The 15,287-nt window shown below is 38.4% G+C and overlaps 1 protein-coding gene across 5 annotated transcripts in view; it reads left to right on the forward strand.

The window, feature by feature from the left end:
• GRM8 (glutamate metabotropic receptor 8) overlaps window positions 1-15,287 on the forward strand; it is a 680,449-nt gene that overhangs the window by 544,228 nt on the left and 120,934 nt on the right. For all 5 annotated transcript variants that reach the window (XM_074315645.1, XM_019749052.2, XM_019749054.2 and 2 more), the window contains one exon: window positions 10,961-11,097. In XM_074315645.1, the coding sequence (XP_074171746.1) occupies window positions 10,961-11,097 (137 nt within the window). The remainder of the gene's footprint in view (window positions 1-10,960; window positions 11,098-15,287) is intronic.

A 15,287-nucleotide genomic window follows, 5' to 3' on the forward strand; every position in this document is an offset into this window, starting at 1 on the left:
GCATATGTATTCTCAAACCACATTTAAATTTTTAAAAAATTATACATGGGTGATGTATTATAGAATTGTACGCTTGAAACCTATAAATTTTACTAACCAATGTCACCCCAATAAATTTAATAAAAATTTTAAAAAAATAATTTTTTTATACCTTTATAAAATTTAATTTTGGTACTTTTTCCATTGAATATTATATTGCTCAGATTCATCATATTTATGGCTATCTCTACTCACTCATTTAGACTGCAGTCTAATATTCCATTGTGTGAATATTCCATATACCACAATTGATTTATTTACTCTCTTGATAGTGTCTGGGATAATTTCAGGTGAGTGCCATAAAAGTTTCAAGGAAGATATAATACTTATACAAATTCTTGCAGAGAATGGAAAAAGAGGGAATGTTTTCCAATTTATTCACCGTGGCTGGTGTAATCCTGAAACCAACACAAAAAGGATATTATAAGAAAGAAAAATTACAGATCCATCTCACTCATGAGTATGAATCTACAGATTCTAAACAAAATATTAACTAATTGAATCCAACCATGCCAAAAAAAAAAAAAAAATGAAATCAAGTTGGATCCATCCCAAGACTCCATGACATAATACTTGCAAATGTATAAATATAACTCATTACCGTAATACATTAAAAAAAATCTCAAAAGACACATAAAAATCATTGTTAACATTAAAAAAGTATTAATGATATAAAAATATTAGTACATTTATAATGAAAGGGACTTTCTTAAACTAATAAGAAACACCTATAAAATGCCTAGATCAAGCATAATCTTACATGGGAATGTGGTAAAGTTAGGAGAAGTATAAGGATGCCCACACTCACCACATCATATAAAAATTATATTAAAGGTCCTAGATAGTGCAATAAGAAAAAGGAGGAAAAAGGATTGGTGGCATAAGAATTATTAAAGGGAAATGAAATTATAATTATTTGCAGACAACAAATATTCTTTTAGAAATATTCTTATTCTTTACCTAGAAATTTAAAAATTTAGAGATAAATGCTTAAGTATAAGAAGAATTTTATTAGGGTTTTTCAACCTCAAGCCTATTGACACTTTGAATTGGATAATTCTTTCTTGTAGGTGGCTGTCCTCTGTATTGTAGGATGTATAGTAGCACCTCTGGCCTCTTCTACTAGTGACAAGAGGTAACACTCCCCCAGTTGCAACAACCAAAAATGTCCCTGGGGGACAGAAGCGTCTCCAGTTGAGAATCTCTGGGCTAGATATAAGACTACCGTATTTTCCCGAAAATAAGACCGGATCTTATATTAATTTTTGCTCCAAAGATGCATTAGGGCTTATGTTCAGGGGATGTCATCCTGAAAAATCACACTAGGGCTTATTTTCCAGTTAGGTTCTATTTTCGGAAAAACATGGTAATACAGAAAAAAGTCAGCTTCATACTATATACTAGCAGATATATTACATAGTTGATAATATAAGACACCATTTACAATAGCATCAGATAATATTAATTACCTAGGAGTAAATCTATAAAAAAATTGTTAAGTGCTATGAAAAGAAAATTTTAAGACTGTATTAAGACTAAGAAAAGAATATTTAAACAACTGAGAGACAACTCATGCTCATGGATAAGAAGATATAAAGATATCAAATCTTCCCCAATAATTTATAGACTTCATATATTTTCCAATCATAATCTAAAGAGAATTGTGCTTGAAATGTAATAACATTGTTGTAAATTGTATATGGAAGAATATAAAGCAAAGAGAAGTCAGAACACTTGTGAGAAAGAAGAATAGGGAACTTACAATACCAGAATGTCTTATTATGAAACATTAGTAATTTACATAGTATGATATTGGCTCAACGAGAGACAAATGAATTAATGGAAAAGCAGAGCAAGGCTGGAAAAAACAAAAAGCATCTGTTCAGTCAATTGGAAAAGGGTGGGGAATGTTGCTGAAAAAAACATCAAGATAGGAAAAAAAAAATAATTGTATCCTATCGTCACACTGTAAATCAACTATGAGTGGATTAAAAATACAAATGTCAAAAGCAAAATTTAAAAACTCTTTAAGGGTAAGTGACAGCGAGAAGAAACAGGCTAATCTGAATATGGTGATGTGACAGGGCCTCTCTCTCTGATATTTGAGCTGGAATATGAATGATAAGGAGCCAGTCATGCAAAGATCCAGGTGGGAAAAAAAAACATTGGGGAGGAGAGAGAGAGAGAGAGAGAGAGAGAGAGAGAGAGAGATCCTGAAATAGAGCAAACTTCATATACAGGAAAAAGCCCAGAGTAGATGGAATGTCGAAATGAGTAAAACTGTAGAAACGACAAGACCTTAAACGCCATGATAAATGTTTTGTGTGTTATTCTGAGTGAAGTAAAGCCACTGCATAGTTTAAGGATAAGAGCCATGTGATTTACGTTTCAAAGTGTCAGTCCGGCTGCAGGGCGGAGAGTGGACTGTTGTCCATCACTGTGAGTGTAGCGTATTGGCTGGGACTGCAGGAGAGATCACAGTAGCTTGGGCTGGCATAGAGGAAGACACAATAGAGAGGATGAGAACATTCTGGGTATGTTTTGGAGATAAAACCTGTCAGTGCCTTAAAGGTGGGCCTTTCTTTTTTTGTTTTTTACCACTGGAGCAGGTTGAATTTTATTTTAGGACCTTATCTCTAGATCTGGCATCCACTGAATCTTGGGTCAGATTTGGGTGGATTCACCTCTTTAGGGGAGAAACTAGTGAAGGGGGCTCAGTCCAGTTGAAGGAGAGGTCAGATCAGAAAGACTCAGAAGTGGACTTCTTCCCCAACGCGTGGAGGATGGAGCCGTGACTGCTGAAGTGATTGGTCCTTTAGATTTGCACTGTTGAATAGAGGTGGCTATTGAGCATGTGAAATAGAGCCAGTCTGAATTGCAGTGATCTGTTAACTGTAAAGTACATACTATATTTTGAAGACTTGGTATGTGAAAAACGTATAAAATATCTCATTAATGTCTTTATATTCATTACATTTTGACATCATAATATTGTGCATATACTGGGTTATACAAAATATATCACTGAAAATATAATAATTTCATTTTTTTCTCTTACTTTTTAAGATTTCTTTAAACAACAACTTCAGCTTTATAGAAAAATTAAGCAGATAGTGCAGACAGTTCCCATATTTCCCCCTCCCCACAGTTTCCCCAATTATTATCATTTTGCATTCCTATAGTACATTTGTTACAATGAATGAACCAATACTGATACATTGTTATATTCTCTGTCCATAGTTGACATTTACTCTTTGGGTTTTATATACACTTGGATGTGGGGTTTTAACTTAGATGTGATTGAAGGGATGGGCAGTCCTCAGCTCTTTAAGAGAGGAAAGACTGTCAGGAACGTGTTTGAAAATAAAAAATGGCCAAGTGTTGTGTCTGGAAATATAAAGTTTAAGATGATTATCAAACAACCAAGTGGAAGTACAGGTAATTGGATAAATCTGCCCTCAGGGCTTTATGTATAAATTTGAGGCTCATCAGTGGAGGTATGAGGTTACATTTCAAATTAAAATGGTATGAAGAGTTAATGGAAAAATACGAAAATGGAGCCAGTGAGGACAGCTCACTGAAAAGTTGTGTTTTACTCTTAAGGAGAGTGGATAAATGAGGCAATTGGGTTAGTAATGGGATTTGTTGGCTTGCTCTTTTTTTTTTTTTTTAACATGAGAGCTATTAGAATTCTTTCACTTGTAAATGGAAGGGAATGCTGTAGAGAGTCTAAGTTTGTTGGTGCAAAAGAAAGAAAGATAGCTTTGAAATTGAGAGTTCCTGAAGAGTGAGAGTGAGTGGGACCCTGGCTCTAGGGACCCTGCCTCTGACTGGGTCAGGGACACCTGTTTCAACAGGAGGAAAGAGATAACGTGAGTGAAGCTGCAGGTAGGTTGAGGTTTTGTGATGGACTTATGAGGGAGTTTTTGTCTTATTGCTGCTTTTTCTCAGTGAGAAAGACTGAGACAAGCTGAGGTGACAGGGAAAGGAAGGGGGACATGTGTGGCGTGGGACCGTCAGCCATCCGGAATGGGGGAAAGTGGACTCACTGGGAAAGTGAGGTAGGATTGCAGAGGACTGTTGATTACACATCTGAAATCTGAGGTGATGAATTGAAAGTAAGACCAGACGGCAGGGTCAGGACTACCTGAAACAAGTGAGGCAGCACATGTGCAGAATTTAGGGAGGTATGCACTCTCAGAGTCATGCCCACAGCACCTTGTATGCCTAACTCTTGTCCTGGTCTCGCCAGGCAGATTTTCTCGAACAATGTTCAGCTGCTTGAGGGTTGGCAAAGAATACATACATCTCAGTATAATCATGATTGTGAGTTGGCAGAGGAACAAAACTGGGCAGAGGGAGAAGTACAAGAGAACAGAAGTATTTACCAGATCACAGAGCCTATGCAAGAATAGGAGGGAAGAGAAACTACATGCGGGTGACGGGTGACGGGTAATGACAGTGTGGGCTGATATATGAATCAGTACATTCAAGGCCTCATTGAATTGTTGCAGTGGGAGTAGAAAGTGGTATCCAGAGAGTAAAATTTGGGAGATGATGTGGTTGTTGGACAGGACAGCTTTCAGAGCGTGATTGTGATCGTGGCTGGTGAGATGCATGAAAGGAATGACAATTGGAAGTGCGGACGTCAGCTTGCAGAGGCCAGGACGTTGAGTCATCCACGTGCATGATGAGGCCACGCGCATGACGTGATAACAGGAATATGGATAGAGAGGAATGCAGTGAGTCAAATGCAGTGAGTCAAATGCTAAAGTCTTCAGTGAACAAAAGCCAACTGAATATATGTCAGAGTAATCTGACTGATTCCTAAATAATTCAACTATAATATGACTCTAATTCACATATATAGTTCTGTTTATTGATTGTAATAACTATTTGATAAAATAAATTGGATAAGGAGAGGGAGAGCATGAATAATTGAGATTCCGTTGCAAATTGCTATTTCCTAAGGCATTTTGGTCGATGACTTAAATCTCATATACTCATTTTTCTTTTAAGGGCACTAAAATTTACTAAACTAACTGGTTTCATTTTTAGCCTTCTTATTTTTTCCTGCTTACTCAATAGCATAGGTGGTTATAAGAAGGAAAGTAGATAATGATTTGTAGCAAGAGAACATAAGAAAAGGAATAAACATGACAATAAAGTGAGTAGCTTACACTTATTAAATATGTTTATAATATTCCACATAAAGGAGAATTAATTATCCTTGTATTGTTTTCTGGCATTATGGAAACAAGCAAATGTAAAGCAAGGGAGCAAAAGTGCAGGCAAGGAACAGATAATGATGATGATAGTTTCCATTTATTGCACACCTATTCTGTGCCAGGCACATACTAAGTGCTTTACACGAACATCTCATGTGACCCTTGTGATAACCCAGGAAGGTTATTAAGCTCCCTTGATGGTTGAGAAAACAGGTTTAGTGAGCGATCACACAGATCACACAGGGAATTGGCAGAGCCAGAAATCAAACTCCAGCCCCTAAATTCCATGTCCACACATCCTCTTCCCCTGAACAATACTCCACAAAGCCAACATTTTCACATAAAATCTTCAGTGGATGGACCATTTTTCCTACAAAAACACAGTGAAGTGCTTGTTATGCCTAAAAATAAAAATACAGTTTTTCCACACGTTTCTCATTGGACAGAAAATATTCAAGGAGATGTATAGACTCCGAGAGCAGCACTTGACCAGTAAACATTGCCTCCTGACTCCATGTCATGTGTTTCCATTTCTCCACTAGTGTGCATCAATTAAAAAAGTATTTTAAAAAAATGAATTCACATCACAATTTCTGAAATAACTAAAGTTTAGGATGGAAAGAAACAAAACAAGAAAATTTGCTGGAGAATAACATATATATATACATATACATATATATATATATAGGAGTTTAGCCTAACCAAATATGTTTATGTTATATATGAGGTCTGACAATTATGTTTGCGAACTCATCCTAGAAAAAGTGCTATATACCTCATTGCTGAGTATCACTAAGGTCACCTTCCAAGTACTCCCTTTGGGAAGCTGTGCACCAATGCCAGTGCCTAGTCTACCCTTCAAAAGAATTTTGGAACTCTTTTTGTGGAATGGCCATGAGAGCTGTCCTCGTATTACCCTTGATGTCCTGAATGTCATCAAAATGTCTTCCTTTCAATACTTCCGTTATCTTTGGGTAAAGAAAGAAGTCATTGGAGGCCAGATCAGGTGAGTAGGAAGGGAGTTTCAATACAGTTATTTGTTTACTGGCTAAAAACTCCCTCACACACAGTGCCCTGTGAGCTGGTGCACTGTCATGATGCAAGAGCCATGAATTATTGGCGAAAAGTTCATGTTGTCTAACTGTTTCATGCAGCCTTTCAGTACTTCCAAATAGTAAACTTGGTTAACTGTCCCATTGGTACAAATTCACAATGAATAATAGATATAAAAAAAGGTTAGCAACATCGTTGCGATGAGTCCGCAACTTAATTGTCAGACCTTGTATTTTACCTGTGTTGTTAGTAAACCATAATGAAGCAACGGATATATTGAGACATTTATCATTTGAAAATGTTTTCTCGACAAAATCCACTTAACTCCGTTTTTCAGGGTGGCCAGATTTAGTACAAAGGATGATCTTTTAAATTTCTTTTGTAGAAAGAAGTAACGAGCAGGAGCCTTCATGGATACTCAAGGGTGTTCTCTGTCACATAGACCAGGGTACCAGGGCAGCCATTGGAGATGAGCCAGTAGCCAATGGAGTCAGTTCTTCACATGAAAGGGTTGAAGTAACTCAATGGCAAGCCTAGCCCAAGATCAGAAATCAGATTGGTTAAAAAAAAAAACAAAAACAAAAACAAAAACCCCAAAAACAAACAAACAAACAAAATCTTGGAAGCATGGTTTCTAACATCACACTGCTAACAATGTGAAAAGGACTGACTTGGTTCCTTCGTTTGCGAATATAAAAGATGAGAGGTGACATAAATGAAGTTCATAATGTTACGACGAGGGTATGTATGGATTTTCTCAGGGTCACTAGTGCGTGTGTCTTTCACGCTTTACTGTAATATACTGATTGCTCACTCACTCTCGAGTGCTGTCTTTGGTGCAGTACCTAGGAGGAGAAGAGATACCCTCTGCCTTTATCAAAGAGACCATGGTTTTGGGAGACAGGCAGAGGGTCCACCCAGTGCTGAGCATGGGGCAAGTTCTTAATAAATATCTGCTGAATAAGTGTTTTGATCGGGGCTGGGGATGAGTAGTAAACGTGCGTGGATGTAGGAGGGCTAAGAATATGAAGAGGGACTTGGACCCCTGCTCAATGTTTAGGTCATGTTTATGTAAGTGTGGTCTTGGAGCTCCATGTTGAAGGAATTATATAGAGAAGAAGATTTAGGAGGAAGGGAACTTACTGAAAATAATGTGCAAAGACAGGATGGTGAGAAAGAACAGGGTGAATTTAGAGAACTGGATTTTAGGTACATATGACATTGTGTTGAAAGAGGAGAACAAAGGTTAGTAAGGGTAACTTCAGGAACGTCCTATATGCTCACCGAGAAGTTCTTATGTTCTTGTGTAGACACTGGATCTCAAACACAGCATTGCCATAAAATAGTAGAGGAAATAATAGTCAATACTTGTAATGCCTACTATATACTAAATGTTTTACATGCATTGATTCTTTTAATTCTCACACATCCCTCTGAGATGAGAATTACTATTAGCCTGTTTTAAAGACAAGTGAAGTATAGTGAAATTAAATAACTCAGTGACAGAGCTGGGGTTGGAACCCAATGATCTGGCTCCAAAACCCACACTTCTAACAACTTGAATATATTGCCTCTTAATGCAGTGTCAAATTCAGTGTAACTTGCTATTAATAATGATATTTGAGTTATCTAAGTTGGACAATTATTATTTTCTGTGATAATACAGCTCTCCTTCACTTGCTTTCCCATATACTTTCTCAAGTTGGAGAAAAGAGATGTAGAAACAACTGGCACACTAGGAATTATGTGTAAAACTCAAAGTACATTTATGAGAGTGTGTTACGCAAGTGGCATTCTTTTTTTTTTTTTTAAAGATTTTATTGGGGAAGGGGAACAGGACTTTATTGGGGAACAGTGTGTACTTCCAGGCCTTTTTTTCAAGTCAAGTTGTCCTTTCAATCTTAGTTGTGGAGGGTGCCGTTCAGCTTCAAGTTGTTGTCCTTTCAGTCTTAGTTGTGGAGGGCGCAGCTCAGCTCCAGGTCCAGTTGCCGTTTTCTAGTTGCAGGGGACACAGCCCACCATTCCAGCCATCCGGTAGCTCAGCGGCAGCTCAGCTCAAGGTGCCGTGTTTGCAGCGGGTGCTGCCCACCATCCATCCCTTGCGGGACTCGAGGAATTGAACTGGCAACCTTGTGGTTGAGAGTCTGCGCTCCAACCAACTGAGCTATCTGGGAGGCAGCTCAGCTCAAGGTGCTGTGTTCAATCTTAGTTGCAGGGGGTGGAGCCCACCATCCCTTGCGGGACTCAAGGAGCTGAACCAGCAACCTTGTGGTTGAGAGCCCACTGGCCCATGTGGGAATCAAACCAGCAGCCTTCGGAGTTAGGTGCATGGAGCTCTAACAGCCTGAGCCACCAGGCCGGCCCAAGTGGCATTCTTTTATCTTGAGTATCAATAGGGTAAAAAAGATTGGGACTGCTCTTATAGGAGATAAGAAGTCATTCAGTGCTGGATGTGGCAACATTGGGGATTTTAGTTAGAAAAAAGTTAAATATTCCTATATTCATGGAGAATATCACATCAGAATTTTTTTAAAGAGATTATATACATGTCAGGAATTGTTGGTGATATTAATGTGAAATTCATAACTCATATGTATTTTTCCATCCAGGAATCTCTTTCCCCTTTGAATTTCCGCAATCATTTATCTAGATACCACTTAAAGAACTTCCGAGAGCCTATCTATTACTTTCCATTGGTATGTACTGAAAATACATATGGGGTGAATCATCATTGCCATCATAATATCGAATTACCCATGCATTGTTCTGTGCACTTGACAAGTATTTGCTCATTTAAATCTCCTAACAACTCTATTAGAAAAGTGTCTTCATTATCCCAGTTTTACTGATAAGGAAACTGAGGATTTAAAGGTGAACCCACTGGAGCTCATTAGGAATTTGGAAGGGTTTTGGTCAGGTACGGCAAATGGGTTTCCACTTGAGTATCTAAGGAGTGGTTAAGATAAACTGATTGATTGGAACACTCCTATTTTATTCCACAATTTCTCATTTCTTTCGTAATTTATGTATAGAATCATTTCCCATAGGAACTAACAATAATAATTTAAATACATAGAGCCCTTTAAGGACTTCCAAAGGTGTTCATCATATTCATTGCTAGGTCCCTATGTGATAAGTGAAGGAAAAGAGACATGCACAGTTGAGAAAACAAATAGGGAAGTGGCCTATGCATCCACATGCCTCTCTTGACCTCCAGACTAGTGATCTTTCCTCCACGCTGTGCATCTCTTGTGGACTCAGCAATGTTTGCCAATACCAGGTACCTGTGGTCACATCAGAGACGTCACTGTGTCCAGATGGTAGGAAGATTCCAGAGAACAGAGGATAGTAGGGATCTCTCCATCAATACTAGGGAAGTACACTCATTGCTGCTGTGTGGTGCAGATTGTGTTTATTTGCAAGTTACTATCTTATGTCACCCACTTTGTTTGATACATTAAACGTTTTAGAATCTTGTGATTATTGATTTTAGTCAAAAACCTCTACAGGCAGAATAAGAAATTCACTCTAAGAAGGAAATTATACATAGAGTTGACATATGTAACTATGAGTAGTGTATATTTTTGGAGAGTACAATATGGAAAAGAGTAAGAAGGGAACAGCACAGAAATTAGTACAGCATGGAAATTAAATGCAGTGTGCTGTGAGATGAAATTCAGGGAAGAGAGCCTGCGGAGAGAAGATAGATACAAAGGACAGGGATTGGTGTCAGGTGAATTTGTCCAGATAGGAAAGGGTAATCCAAGATCAGGCAGGGAAAGGGGCCTAAAGTCTATTAGAGAAAAGGACGGTTTGTGTAGATAGTGAGGCTCGATGCAACAAGAAAACATGAAAGGTAGGTTTCCTTTTCTCCCTTTAAAACCTGTGATTCTATAAAAGTTAATTGGAGGGAAAGTAAAAATGAGCAGACACTATTAAGAGAAACGATGAAAGCTTCTGAGAGACATGGGAGTCTGGAAAAGACTACATTTCTGGCATCCTGCTGTCGTGCCACTGTTACACTCATCCCAGTGACCTGGGGGAAGTTTTCTGATCTGAGCAGAGTTGACACTTCCCAGCAACCATGTTCTCACCCACTGAGAGGTTCCCACCAGCAGCCCACATTGACAGACTCCGGCAGAGGTAGCAGAAGCAGAGGATAGGAGAGAAACTTGAGTAGGGCAGTGGCTTCAGCGTGGAGCTAAGATCAGAAGGGAGTAAAACTCTGAGGACTCTGGCTGGGTCGTTCTCCTGTCACATTTTGAGATGCTGTCTGTAGTTCATATTGTACAATAGCTGTTATGCTTCAAGACATTTACACTCTTCTCTACTAACTGTCATTCTCTGTAGCCAGTATTGGACATTCAGCCTATCAACTTTTATTTATCCAGCCTAACTTGGATTTCATCATGTACTACCTAATGTGCACAATAAAGCATATCTTCTTCCTGTACATACGTCTGGGCTTCTTTTCATGTACAAAATATTATGCTATCAAGAATGGCCTTGTGTGGATTACAATCTTCATAGCTCTTACTATGCACAAATTATTTTTATCTACCGTTTTTTCTTAGAGAAAAATAAGCCCAGTGGGCTATCTTACAAAAACGTTATTAACACTGTTTTCTAAACATTTATAGGTAGTGCTGGGACACCTGTCATTTTTAATGAGAACGGAGATGCTCCTGGGCGTTATGATATCTTCCAATATCAAATCACCAACAAAAATCCAGAATACAGAGTCATCGGACACTGGACCAATCAGCTCCATCTAAAAGCAAGTATCAGTATAAATGCACATTAATGTATATTATTCTCAAGGAGGGATGCTTTATTTTTAAATATATAACTTTTGTTAAAATAGATTTTTCCCATAAGTACACTTTTTTAGAAAATGCATGATTTGATCCTTTCTTCTGCCTTAAAATGTTACAGAGAATCTTAAATGTCTGTAGAGAAATCTGATCTCTGTAGGGACTTAAGAAAGATTTCATTTCCTTTTGGTTGACTATATATACACTTAGGGAAATTTGGCCCTTTTCTGAAAGACTCACTTGTTCAAGTCTTTGTACTGTGTGTGTGTGTGTGTGTGTGTGTGTGTGTGTGTTGGTGGGTGGGTAAGAGTATGCCTTGGATGATAAAGTTTGGGCTTAAAACTAAGTGTATTTAATCTTTGCTACATAATAAGGTGAGACCTTCTGGCTACGTCTGGTTGATGGAAGTGAATCATGGTCTGTATTTACATTACCCCTTTCAATCACAAAAAAAGTTGATGTGCCCAAAATGATGTTTGTCATTTAACAACCCTTAGAGCTACCTGCTGTTCCTGTCTCACCTCCAGTGCTTTCAAAACCCAAGGTCATGTGAAGACAACATGGAGAGCCCAGCCTGAAGGGCAGGGTCCTGGGGCTTGGGGGGTGTCAAACGCAGCTGGACATTTGCATACTCAGGCGCCACAGGGCTGGGGTGGGGAGTATCTCCTCCCACTGTGGTCTGGTGGGGACAAGATAGGGGTGGCATGCAGGATGGTGGCAGGCAGAGAAGCCCCATCAGATGTACCTGATTGGCGGGCAGCCCTCCTAGGAGCTCTCCTAGGGAAGGAGTCTTCAGGGACTTTGGGGAGAGCTGTCCTACAGGCATCCACCCATCATAAGGGGCCTGGAGCAGGAAGCCAACCCTGTGCTTGACAGATAAGGGAGGCCCAGGAAGTTGCAGGGCACAGGTCTGGCAGTGGCTGTGTGAGGAGGGTACAGGGTGGTTGAAAGCAGCGTCTGCTTACCCCTGGGTGAGGAATTATTTCACATTGGAGTAGCCCATGGTGTCATACCACTGCTCACTTGCTTCTTCCGGTGTAAAGGAGGGAGCTGCCCGGCAGTCTCAGCTAAAGATGGGAGTTCTCTCACACAGCATCTCTTCTGCATCTGTAATGTAGGACTATTTACAGGAACTGAGTGGCCAAGGAATTGCTACGACAGAAGTGTTTCCTCTGTAGGCAGTAAGACGCTTTTAAGATGCTTCCAAAAAAACTAGAAACATATTCTTCTACTGTTCTATTGTTTCAATGTGTATCAGTCTTTCCTCTAATGAAAGTATCTCCTCTTGATTCTCCCCATAACGCTGTGAGAGTTGAGTTCATTTCCTCAATCGATAATGACATTCATTTCCTAGTTACAGCTTATCTTAGCTAAAAGGTAAATGCTTATGACATACGTGAGGATGGGGAGAGAGATCATTTTTGTTTGTGTGTGTGTAACATGTGCACATATGCTTTTATGGGTTTATCCTACCCAAAAGACATCAATTTGGTAATTTAAGCACATTTTCCACTTCTGTATGTCCAAAGATAGCACCTGAAGAGGTGTGTTTATCCAGTATCAGTCACCAAAGTTCTCAGAAAAGAAGCAGATGATAAGAAATAACAAACCTAGAGTATTTATGATTCACTGTCTCTGAAATGACTTCCTAATAATTATCACACTTCTGCATTCAATAATGCAAAAAGACAGCTTATATTTCAACTACTGATGTACAGTTTACGACATGTAGTAGCCTGGGAAAATCTTATCCATTATTCTACAACCCAAATTGACAGTTACCCAAACATAGCTTTGGTATCTCTATAGGTTATTGATACCAATCTGAAAACCAATAGCTTTTTTGGCAAAAGCCCTTTGGAAAGTGGACCTATCTGAAATAAAATAGACATGACAAGGAAGATTTCATCAGAGCTAAAATGGGAAGCTAATTTTATCCGACTTTTATTAATGCCAAACTGCCTACCATATTCTCATGATTAAGGATTTACATAACAAAATTAAATGGTTGAAAAATATGTGCACTACTATATAATATCATGATAGCTAAAATAATTATACACACAAGTACACGTACAGACAGCTCTTTATACATGCATGATATATTTATTATAAAACTTTATATTGACTCTCAAGCTGATCTTTTATGTACAGTTAATGGTGCGTGAAAGTTTTATATTTATTTTTGTGTTATCGTTCATAAAATACATCAAAACAATTTGTAAGAATTATTTCTCATGCATAATATGATTACTTGTAACTAGACAGCAGTGCTTGTTTTACTGAAGCAGGGAGAATGTACCTCTGAGAAGAAAAGAGAGTGAATTAGATTGTGCGGAGGTTATGTCAGGGTTGAATTCTGGAATTTATCAGGATAAACTAAACGATTGTTTTTCCAAGTCACCTGCTTGAAGGTGGAGGAGTGGGTGTGTGGAAATGACCGATTTATTAAAATTCTGCTTAGAAATTGGGCAAGGCACCAAACCAATTCTTTGTCTCACTTTCATCATATGTAAAATGGAAATATTAACAGCACCGACTTTATTTGGTTGTAATAAGAATTAAATGAAATAATAAAATAACACAGTCCAGCGCCTGGCACACAAGAAATCCATAAACATTACCTCTTATTAATTCAGTATCTCGTGATTCCGTGTTGTCAGTGGGAGGTCTGATGATACGTGTGGTGAGCGGAGACGTGAAGGTCCTCATTGGAAGAGGCACTTGCTTTTGGAAAGTTGGCTTTAGAAAGTTCAGAGAGGAAAGAAATAGAAAGTTCAGAGGGAATCTCCACTTTTGAAGTGCCAACAATTTGTTCCCATAGCTCATTGTTTCTGTCCATCCTTTACTGGCCTTAGTACCGTGTTTCCCCGAAAATAAGACCTAGCTGGACCATCAGCTCTAATGCGTCTTTTGGAGCAAAAATTAATAGAAGACCGGGTCTTATTTTAATGTAACATAAGAGTGGGTCTTTAATATAATATAATATAATATAACATAACATAATATAGTATAATATAATACCGGGTCTTATATAAGACCCAGTCTTACATTAATTTTTGCTCCAAAAGACGCATTAGAGCTGATGGTCCAGCTAGGTCTTATTTTGGGAGAAACATGGTACTTAAGAAACATCGATCTGCACTTAAACAGTAAACTCTATGTAAGATAGATACATAGTTTCTTTTCCTATAGTAGCATGTGACAAGTTATTGTCACTGAGGCAGTTCATTCTGAATGGACTTGATAAGTTCTTTCTGTGCGCATGTTCTGTGCTAAGTGTTGGTACTAGTGAATGTGTGGTCTCAGCTGTCAGGGAGCTCACAGTCTAGATGGACGGACAGGCACTCAAACTCCTAATTCTAGTGCGATGAAGCGGGTGCTTGGTTTTGCAATGGCAGCTTAGGTAGCGATTCCTAATCTGGCCTGACCACTGGTGGGGGTCTTGTTGAGGGACAGAGGGGAGTCCTCTTCCTGTACACTCCATCCCTCCTTATTCTATTAAACCAGGTTTACAACAGATTTCACATTCTCAACTGTGAACATTTATCAGCCAGTTATTGGACTAAACTCTGCTTCTTTTCTTTTTTTTTTCAATTAAAGTTTATTGGGGTGACAATGGTTAATAAAGTTACATAGGTTTCAGGTGTACAATTCTGTAATACGTCATCTATAGATCACATTGTGTGTTCACCACCCAGAGTCAGTTCTCCTTCCATCACCATATATTTGACCCCGTTTACCCTCATCTACCACTGCCCTACCCTCTGACCCTCTGGTAACCACTAAGCTATTGTGTGTGTCTATGAGTTTTTGTTTCTCTTGAGATTATTATGCTAAGTGAAATAAGTCAGACAGAAAAAGTTGAGAACCATATGATTTCACTGATATGTGCGCTATAAAACTGAAAGCAACAAAGGAAAAAGACTAACAAAGAAACAAAAACTCTGCTTATTTTCAAAGAGCCAATTTTTCTGGCTGAATTGCACCATAGGATAATTCTGTACTCAGAGTATATAATTAAGCATATATGAATGCAACAAATTGGTCCTGAATATCTCTTAGTGGAGTGAAAGAATTTTTTAAAAAGCTGTTATTCTTTTCTTTTTACTCAAAAATTGTGAGGTCTTTTATTTCCACCAAAGCATTGTCT

Source organism: Rhinolophus sinicus, linkage group LG11 (assembly GCF_036562045.2).
Source record: "Rhinolophus sinicus isolate RSC01 linkage group LG11, ASM3656204v1, whole genome shotgun sequence".
NCBI classification, from domain to species: Eukaryota; Metazoa; Chordata; class Mammalia; order Chiroptera; family Rhinolophidae; genus Rhinolophus; species Rhinolophus sinicus.